At 35.3% G+C, this 11058-nt stretch overlaps 1 protein-coding gene across 2 annotated transcripts in view; it reads right to left on the bottom strand.

Moving 5' to 3' along the window:
* The window catches only part of LOC138354042 (uncharacterized), a 12772-nt gene extending 2635 nt beyond the window's left edge, over nt 1-10137 (bottom strand). The window contains exons 1-3 of one of the 2 annotated variants that reach the window (XM_069307758.1): nt 10047-10137; nt 5529-5635; nt 2095-2201 (exon numbers count right to left, since the gene is read on the bottom strand). In XM_069307758.1, the coding sequence (XP_069163859.1) occupies nt 2095-2139 (45 nt within the window). In that variant the 5' untranslated portion in view covers nt 2140-2201; nt 5529-5635; nt 10047-10137. Of the gene's footprint in view, nt 1-2094; nt 2202-5528; nt 5636-9319; nt 9452-10046 lie in introns of those variants that run through there. The other variant, XM_069307757.1, reaches the window with a different exon arrangement.
* Between the last annotated feature and the right edge of the window lie 921 nt (nt 10138-11058).

Genomic DNA, 11058 nt, shown 5'->3' on the forward strand with positions numbered 1-11058 from the left:
GATCTTACTGGATCCCATAGCCTCTCCGAGGCACAAACCAGGCTTTTACACAAACCCCCCCCCCCCTGCACCCGAGCTTTTTAAAATAGTAAATGCCACTATTTTTGCAAAATTATTACGAGATCTATTATTCTAGAGAATAATGCATATAAATGCATATATGCATATAAATACAAAAGTAAATCAAATCTTATCCTTGTATAATATACAAGCTGATGTGAGATCCCTGTCTACAGGTGGACTGGAACTATTATCCAGTAGGCAGTCTACTGTATTTTATCAAACCGTTATTAGTATAATAGATCTCGTAATAATTTTGCAAAAATAATGGCATTTACTATTTTTAAAAGATTATTAGCAAATTTACACAAATGGTGCATTCGGAAGACAAAACCAATTTTTCACTTTTGACAATTGAGCACCTGCTACATCCAGATTCTAGGGAGGAAAGGAAGGACGATCTTACTGGATCCCATAGCCTCTCCGAGGCACAAACCAGGCTTTTACACAAACCCCCCCCCCCTGCACCCGAGCTTTTTAAAATAGTAAATGCCACTATTTTTGCAAAATTATTACGAGATCTATTATTCTAGAGAATAATGCATATAAATGCATATATGCATATAAATACAAAAGTAAATCAAATCTTATCCTTGTATAATATACAAGCTGATGTGAGATCCCTGTCTACAGGTGGACTGGAACTATTATCCAGTAGGCAGTCTACTGTATTTTATCAAACCGTTATTAGTATAATAGATCTCGTAATAATTTTGCAAAAATAATGGCATTTACTATTTTTAAAAGATTATTAGCAAATTTACAGAAATGGTGCATTCGGAAGACAAAACCAATTTTTCACTTTTGACAATTGAGCACCTGCTACATCCAGATTCTAGGGAGGAAAGGAAGGACGATCTTACTGGATCCCATAGCCTCTCCGAGGCACAAACCAGGCTTTTACACAAACCCCCCCCCCCTGCACCCGAGCTTTTTAAAATAGTAAATGCCACTATTTTTGCAAAATTATTACGAGATCTATTATTCTAGAGAATAATGCATATAAATGCATATATGCATATAAATACAAAAGTAAATCAAATCTTATCCTTGTATAATATACAAGCTGATGTGAGATCCCTGTCTACAGGTGGACTGGAACTATTATCCAGTAGGCAGTCTACTGTATTTTATCAAACCGTTATTAGTATAATAGATCTCGTAATAATTTTGCAAAAATAATGGCATTTACTATTTTTAAAAGATTATTAGCAAATTTACACAAATGGTGCATTCGGAAGACAAAACCAATTTTTCACTTTTGACAATTGAGCACCTGCTACATCCAGATTCTAGGGAGGAAAGGAAGGACGATCTTACTGGATCCCATAGCCTCTCCGAGGCACAAACCAGGCTTTTACACAAACCCCCCCCCCCTGCACCCGAGCTTTTTAAAATAGTAAATGCCACTATTTTTGCAAATTATTACGAGATCTATTATTCTAGAGAATAATGCATATAAATGCATATATGCATATAAATACAAAAGTAAATCAAATCTTATCCTTGTATAATATACAAGCTGATGTGAGATCCCTGTCTACAGGTGGACTGGAACTATTATCCAGTAGGCAGTCTACTGTATTTTATCAAACCGTTATTAGTATAATAGATCTCGTAATAATTTTGCAAAAATAATGGCATTTACTATTTTTAAAAGATTATTAGCAAATTTACACAAATGGTGCATTCGGAAGACAAAACCAATTTTTCACTTTTGACAATTGAGCACCTGCTACATCCAGATTCTAGGGAGGAAAGGAAGGACGATCTTACTGGATCCCATAGCCTCTCCGAGGCACAAACCAGGCTTTTACATAACCCCCCCCCCTGCACCCGAGCTTTTTAAAATAGTAAATGCCATTATTTTTGCAAAATTATTACGAGATCTATTATACTAATAACGGTAAATAAATAATAAATAGTAAATAAATCAAAATCAGTTACATTATTTTATCTTATTCATAGCATAAATGTTCTCGAAGATTACTAAAAAGAAATTGAATTAGACTACAGCAAATTGGCAAACTTTACCTTGTATCTGTTTCCACCGAGTTTGTTTGGGGCGTTCTTCAACATATCAGCAATACTTGTCTCAACATCTCTTTCAGTTGCATTAGTGTGGGTGTTGATACAGGCTTCTGGAAATTTATAAGAATTAATTAATATATATAATTATAATTCACTTTGCTATTCCCCATTCCACAGTCCTCTCGTCCTTCCCACTTCCCTGTCCCCACATCATCCCCACTATTCCCACTTCCCTGTCCCATCGTCCTCCTTACCATTTTCCCCTCCCCTGTCCTTCTTCCTCCCCCACCATCTCCCATTCACCTGTCCCTTTGTCCTCCCCAGCATTCCCCTGTCCCCACCATCCCCAACTCCCCAGTCCCCTCGTCCTCCCCACCATTACCCTCTCCTCTGTCCCCTCGTCTTCCCCACCATACCCCCCTCTCGTCCTCCCCACCATTCCAAACTACCTCATCCGATGCATTCTATAATGGTCTGATGCTTCCATCAGAAAATTGGGAACATCAAATGATCTGATATTCCCATCACTGAAAAATAAGAACAGCTAAAAAAATGAAATGAAAAAAATAAAAAAATAAACTATACTCATGAAATGAACAGTATGGTAAACAACACAGCTCAATTTCAATGCAATGTCACACAAAATTATTAAATCGAAATGAAAATAAATTGAAATCTATGAAAATTCAAATTATCAATACAATCGGAAATATTGAAATAATATCGCAACATAATATAGTGTGGGTTGCTCTTACGTGCAACAGACGGTGCTGTTTTTCAAAAAAGGCATGGTTTTACCTGTCACAAGTGTGGCATCTATACTTATACTCACGAAATGAACGGTATGGTAAACAACATAGCTCAATTGCAATGCAATGTCACAATAACATTTAATAACAATAACATTTAAATATACTTTAAGATATAATCTAGAAGAAAATAAGAACATTGAAACGGTTCATGAACTCGATTTCAATAAAGGACACTATGGGGAACTTTGAAAAACAGTTAATGAGTATAATTAGACAGACTTGTTGCTAGGCAGAGGAGTAAATAATGAGATATATGGCAAATTTTGCAAAATATACGGCACACAAACATTCATACCCAAACAAAGCAAAATGCTAGGTAAGAACAAAGCAGTTGGCCCGTAGGGGAAAGGAGATACCCACAAGACTGGAATACAAGTCATTAACAAGCACACAAGTACTACACTACACAACAACCGCACTACTACCAGAACTGGACGAATCACTACCAAAACAACACATTGCACATCACTACCAAAACAACACAACACAACACAAGCATTGGCAAAGAATTATAGACCAGTTGCACTAACATCCCACATAATAAAATTATTTGAGAGTGATCAGGAGTCAGATTACTAGTTTTATAGAGACCAATGACCTCCACAATCCAGGCCAACAAGGATTTAGAGCAGTTTCTATGATCGAGCCACTGAGATCTATAAAGAATTCTGATCAAGAAAGAGATCTAGGGGTGGTTTTAGATAGAAAACTATAACCTGAGGATCATATTAAGAACATTCTGCGAGGGGCCTATGCTACACTTTTTAACTTTAGAATTGCTTTTAAATACATAGGTCAAAAAGTTTTAAAAGTTTTAAAAGTTTTTTAAACCTCTCGTGTATCATGAGTGTGTTAAAGCATCAGATGGTGCATTCAGATGATGAATATTACCTAGTTCCTTCATCTGGGAAGAATGAACACATATTGGTGCATTCGGATGATAAAAACTAACTACTGTAGTTTAATTGATCAACAGACTGTATATCATATGCAGACTGTATGTGGATCTGCGGGCCACTCCAAACAACAGCCTGGTGGACCAAGCTCCACCAGGGCTAAAGCACAAAGTGATATAGATGTGATAGAGATATTATATATATATATATATATATATATATATATATATATATATATATATATATATATATATATATATATATATATATATATATATATATATATATATATATATATATATATATATATATGTCGTACCTAGTAGCCAGAACTCACTTCTCAGCCTACTATTCAAGGCCCGATTTGCCTAATAAGCCAAGTTTTCCTGAATTAATATATTTACCATAATTTTTTTCTTATGAAATGATAAAGCAACCCTTTTCTCTATGTATGAGGTCAATTTTTTTTTATTGGAGTTAAAATTAACGTAGATATATGACCGAACCTAACCAACCCTACCTAACCTAACCTAACCTATATTTATAGGTAAGGTTAGGTTAGGTAGCCAAAAAAAGCTAGGTTAGGTTAGGTTAGGTAGGTTAGGTAGACAAAAAAACATTAATTCATGAAAACTTGGCTTATTAGGCAAATCGGGCCTTGAATAGTAGGCTGAGAAGTGCGTTCTGGCTATTAGGTACGACATATATATATATATATATATATATATATATATATATATATATATATATGTCGTACCTAGTAGCCAGAACTCACTTTTTGGCCTACTATTCAAGGCCCGATTTGCCTAATAAGCCAAGTTTTCCTGAATTAATATATTTTCACTAATTTTTTTCTTATGAAATGATAAATCAACCCATTTCATTATGTATGAGGTCAATTTTTTTTTATTGGAGTTAAAATTAACGTAGATATATGACCGAACCTAACCAACCCTACCTAACCTAACCTAACCTATCTTTTTAGGTTAGGTTTGGTTAGGTAGCCGAAAAAGTTAGGTTAGGTTAGGTTAGGTAGGTTAGGTAGTCGAAAAACAATTAATTCATGAAAACTTGGCTTATTAGGCAAATCGGGCCTTGCATAGTAGGCTGAGAAGTGCGTTCTGGCTACTAGGTACGACATATATATATATATATATATATATATATATATATATATATATATATATATATATATATATATATATATATATATATATATATATATATATATATATATATATGTCGTACCTAGTCGCCAGAACGCACTTTTCAGCCTACTATGCAAGGCCCGATTTGCCTAATAAGCCAAGTTTTCATGAATTAATATATTTTCTCTATTTTTTTTCTTATGAAATGATAAAGCTATCCATTTCATTATGTATGAGGTCAATTCTTTTTTTATTGGAGTTAAAATTAATAGAGATATATGACCGAACCTAACCTATCTTTATAGGATAGGTTAGGTAGCTGAAAATGTTAGGTTAGGTAGTCGAAAAAACATTAATTCAAGAAAACTTGGCTTATTAGGCAAATCGGGCCTTGCATAGTAGGCTGAGATGTGCGTTCTGGCTACTAGGTACGACACATTATATATATATATATATATATATATATATATATATATATATATATATATATATATATATATATATATATATATATATATATATATATATATATCGGACAATTAGTAAAAAAAAAAAAAAAAAAAAAAATTAAATTATTTTACCTTGTACCTAGATCCACCAGGCCTGTTTGGTGCCTGTTTCAGTACTTCAGACATCTGGAAGGTCACATCCTCCTCCTCAACTTGTGGATGTGCGTTGATAGATGATTCTGTAAAATTAAGTTATTTATATAATAATAAATTCAGTATAACAATAATATTCTGTAAAATTAAAAGTAATTTATACATCAATCAGATAAAACTCTCCAGAGATGGTGATACACAACATATAAAGGACAAGCTTCAGAACAAAATATGCATTTAGGAATAAGGTTTTGTACATGTAGGTAGCACATGAGAAAATAAGTGGAAGGTGATCAAGTTTATATTAACATGTTAATGGCTTTGTTAAGGCTTTGCAAGAATGAAAAAATATTAATAATATAATATCACCTACCAATTAATTGTACATCATTTATAAGTCAATTATTTGCATTATTATTATTCAATACTAATGATATAAAAATGCATTTTGTAATCTACTATTTATGCAAGTATTAAGCACAGGATCATGAAATAAACTGCAAAATACTGTAATGGATAAACCAATTAATTTTACATTTTCCTATAGCTAAGTCAGTCAGTTCTATTAGCAGCAGAGAACAATTATGCCCAACCTCTATTAAATGAAACAATCTTAAGAGCAAGTGATAGAAATATAATCATTTATGCTTGGGATTATGGAATGGTTCCAAATATGAAAAATATCAAGTTTTTTGGTTAAAATTTTTTAACTTAAAATTTACATTTTTAAGTGAATTTATGACCATAATAATTGAATCACTAATATGATTCACTAATATATAATCCTAATAATAATCACTAATATATAATCCATTGAGCATGCTGCATCTCTTTCAGTCTCTTTGCAATTTGAACAAGAGGGTTTTTAATTGATCGAACCATATTCTTAAAGTAAAGTAAATGAGATGTATTCCATATTTTGCAAAATATACGATGAAGGCACACAAACATTCATGCCAAAACTGAAGGGCAGGATTTATGAGGAGACATTAGAGGCATTAAATATTCCAAACTAGAAGACAGAAGGAAAAGAGGAGATATGATCACTACGTACAAAACAGTAACAGGAATTGATAAACTTGATAGGGAAGATTTCCCGAGACCTGGAATTTCAAGAACAAGAGGTTATAGATTTAAACGAACTAAACAAAGATGCCGAAGAAATGTAAGACAATTCACTTTTGCAAACAGAATGGTAAACGGTTGGAACATGTTAGGTGAGAAGGTGGTGGAGGCCAAATCCGTCAAAAGTTTCAAAGCATTATATGACAAAGAGTGCTGGGAAAATGGGACACCACGAGTGTAGCTCTCCATCCATCTGATTGATAACCCAAATGAATTTTTCATGGATATGATACCAACATCAAATCATAAATCAGATGTGATCCTATCCCCACTGGATTTTGAAGAAGCCATAGACAGTATGCCTATGCACTCTGCACCAGGCCCTGACTCTTGGAACTCTATATTCATCAAGAACTGTAAAAAACGTTATCGCAGGCCCTTCACATTCTTTGGAGACAAAGCCAAGATACTGGCATTGTCCCTGACATACTAAAAACCGCAGAGATAGCACCGCCCCATAAAGGAGGAAATAAGGCAGAGGCAAAAAACTACAGACCGATAGCACTAACATCGCACATCATAAAAATCTTTGAGAGAATGCTAAGAAGTAAGATCACAAAATACATGGAATCACAGCATCTCCATAACCCCAGACAACATGGTTTCAGAACAGGGCGCTCTTGCCTATCACAGTTGCTGGACCACTCTGACATGGCACTAGATGCCATGGAAGACAAACAAAACGCTTTGACAAAAAAAAGCCTTTGACAAATGTGACCATTGTGTTATTGCACATAAAATGCGTTCAAAAGGAATTACCGGAAAAATAGGCAGATGGATATACAACTTCCTGACTAATAGAACCCAATGTGTAGTAGTCAACAAAATAAAATCTGGACCATCAACCGTAAAGAGCTCAGTCCCCAAGCGTACTGTGCTTGCTCCAATACTTTTTCTCATCCTCATATCGGACATAGACAAGGACACAACCTATAGTACTTGATCATCCTTTGCAGATGACACTAGAATCTTCACGAGAGTAGGCAACATAGAGGACACGGCAAACCTCCAATCAGATGTAAATCAGGTCTTTCTATGGGCTACAGAAAATAACATGGTGATTAACGAACATAAGTTTCAGCTCATGCGCTACGGAAAAAATAAAAAATATAAAAACGGAAACCACTTACAAAACTCAGTCAAATCATAACATTGAACGGAAAAGCAACGTAAAGGATTTGGGTGTACTGATGTCAGAAGGCCTTACATTTAAAGAACACAATAAAGTAGCCGTCACAACTGCAAGAAAAATGACAGGATAGATAACAAGAACTTTTCACACTAGAGATGCTATACCGATGATGATAGTTTTCAAGACGCTAGTGCTCTCTAGAGTGGAATACTGCTGCATAATGAAAGCCCCTTTCAAAGCTGGAGAAATTACTGACCTATACTTATGCATTTATCTTCGGTTTAACACAACAGGCACCAGACACACGCTAGGCATCATACACACTAGGATAAAACAAACATTAGGCCAGAAGTCAGAAAAGAATTCAAAGAATTTTACTGGAAAGGCTTGCTGTTAGGAAAGGAAGTAATTGAGATGAATTAATGCACAGTATGTCAATTTTGTGAAATATATGATAAAGGAACAAAAACATTTATACCAAAACAAAGATGCAGAACTAGGAAACAGGATTTGTTCAACTGAAATTTCAAGACGGACAGAGACCAAAAGACACAAAAATGGAATCAATATACGAAGAGGCCAAACCCCCAAACATACCAGTAATACAAAGAGAAACAACTACACGGCAGTGAGGAGAGAGGCAGAAAGAAATTTTGAAAAAAAGGAACAAACAAATGTAAAGTAGAACAAATCATATTCTATAAATACAGCAACAACCAATTGCAGGTAAAGGATAATATTCAGAGCTTTTAAATGCATGGATGGCGAAATACTCAAGAAATTGTTCACGACTTTTGTTAGACCAAAGTTGGAATATGCAGCGGTTGTATGGTGCCCATATCTTAAGAAGCACATAAACAAACTGGAAAAGGTGCAAAGACATGCTACTAAGTGGCTCCCAGAACTGAAGGACAAGAACTATGAGGAGAGGTTAGAGGCATTAAATATACCAAATATACTACACAAATATATATACTACACATGCACAATAAACTACCCTACACAGGCTGAGTATGGTGTGTACAATAAATTATTAGCTAAAAGATAAGACTGAGTTTGTATAAATGGGGGTTAAGTCAGAGTGGGAAAATGTAAGTGGAGTGCCTAAAAACCCTGTCCTGGGACCTCTGTAATTCATAATATATACAAATAATTTAGACTCAGGTTTGATCAGCAATATTTGAAAATTTCCAGACGATACAAAAGGGATTTTTTTCTGGATTCAGGATTATTTTTTTATGGCTGAAAACAGGTTTTCAGCAATAAAAGAAATACAGTATTGCTGGAACAACCGTCGACATCTTCAAGAGAAAACCTGAACATCTTCAAGAAGTGAAGATGACCTTGAGAAGAAGTATAGGTTGGGAGAAGTATAGGTTAGGAATTGTCTCCAAAGAATTCTCAAAGAATTACTCGTTATTGCTATCCAAGATAATTAGACGAGCCAAAGCTAAATACTACGAAGATAAATTTACCCAAATAAAGAGTACCTTACCTAAAAATATGTATGTACCTTACGTAAATAAACATTTGATTTTGAAGTGCCGGACAAACAAGGCTGTGGTGGATATGTGGGCCTGAGGGGCCTGTCCAAGCAACAGCCTGTTGGACCAAGCTCTCACATGTCAAGCCTGGCCTTGGAAGGGCTTGGTGAGTAGAACAACTACCAGAACCCTATAATGCATGTATCAAGGTGTCCAGGCAGTGAGCACCACATAATGCAGTGCAGTCCTGTAAGAATAAGCACAGTAAGTATGGGCATGGAGGGGGTGCAGCAGTGGCTTGTGAAGGGCTGGAGAGTAAATGGACATGCCCAGGGGTAAAAAGCATTAGGGTAACAGAACATAGCCCATAAAAATAGTAATGACAATGAATGAATAATTATATGAATGCAATAATACTTCATATCTCAATAGGAATACTAAGCAGGATGCAAGACAAGGTACTGGTGGTGATAGTGGTTGGTACAAGTCCTCACATCCCCACAGACACCAGTAACAGCCCTCACCTCCCAACACAGTACCCTTGTAGCGAGTTAATCTTATACTCGCTTCATTATCTTATAGCATAACTAATTAACACTAATTACAGAAGCTACACAGGTGATACTTTGGTGTGAGTTGAGCGCACTGAGCGTCGGTATCGCTACACCCTTGTTCCTTAACAACCCTTTGGACCTTTATTACAGAAAAATAGAATCAATTAATTTAATAAAATATAAAATATAAGTGCTTACTTACGATAATACTATCGGTGGAACACAAAATCTTCTTCTTCTTGATAGTAGGTGCAGTTTGCATGAAGGGTTAGTCCTCGCCATGACTGAACTGACGACAAAATGGCCGATGTGTTGATATGGCGTCAGGTGACGCTGTGACGTCACAGGTGAGGGACGCTTTGCGCATTACTCCCTCGTACTTAAAAAGTACTACAGGTACTTTTTGGTTTTATTTTTGAATATGGCAGAAGTTGGACAGCTTTTCAAATCATTATAAGGGAGTGAGTTCCATAGACTAGGTCCCTTTATTTACATAGAGTGTTTACATAGATTAAGTTTGACTCTGGGGATATCAAAGAGATATTTATGTCTGGTGGGGACGTGGCCATGTGTTCTATTACATCTGTCCAGGAAGAGTTTCAGAACAGGGTTTGCAGTTAGAAAAAGGGCTTTATAAACGTAATTTACACAGGAGAATGTATGGAGTGAATTTGTTTAGCATGTTTAAGGATTTGAACAAGGGAGCTGTGTGTTGTCTGAAGGTAGAGTTATTTATTGTCCTGATAGCAGATTTTTACTGGATGATGATGGGCTTGAGGTAGTTTGCAGAGGTTGAACCCCAAGCACAAACGCCATAAGAATGATAGGGATAGATAAGTGCATAATAGAGTGAGAGGAGAGCAGAGTAGGGTACATAATATCTGATCTTAAACAGTATACCAACTGTTTTAGAAACCTTTTTAGTTATGTGTTGTATATGGGTGCGGAAGTTGAGTCTCTTGTCTAAGTATAGGCTAAGAAACTTTCCATCATTTTTATTGCTAATGTTTACATTATCTATCTGAAGCTGAATTGCATTTGTTGATTTGTTTCCAAATAAGATATAGTAGGTCTTTTCTATGTTTTGTGTGAGGTTTGTTGGTTGACATCCACAAGTAGACTTTTTTTAATTAATTGTTTACAACATTATTTAACAGGAGTGGGTTGGGGTCAGAGTAGATGAGTAGTATCATCAGCCAACAATATAGGTTTAA

Source organism: Procambarus clarkii, chromosome 61 (genome assembly GCF_040958095.1).
Source record: "Procambarus clarkii isolate CNS0578487 chromosome 61, FALCON_Pclarkii_2.0, whole genome shotgun sequence".
In the NCBI taxonomy this organism is placed as follows: domain Eukaryota; kingdom Metazoa; phylum Arthropoda; class Malacostraca; order Decapoda; family Cambaridae; genus Procambarus; species Procambarus clarkii.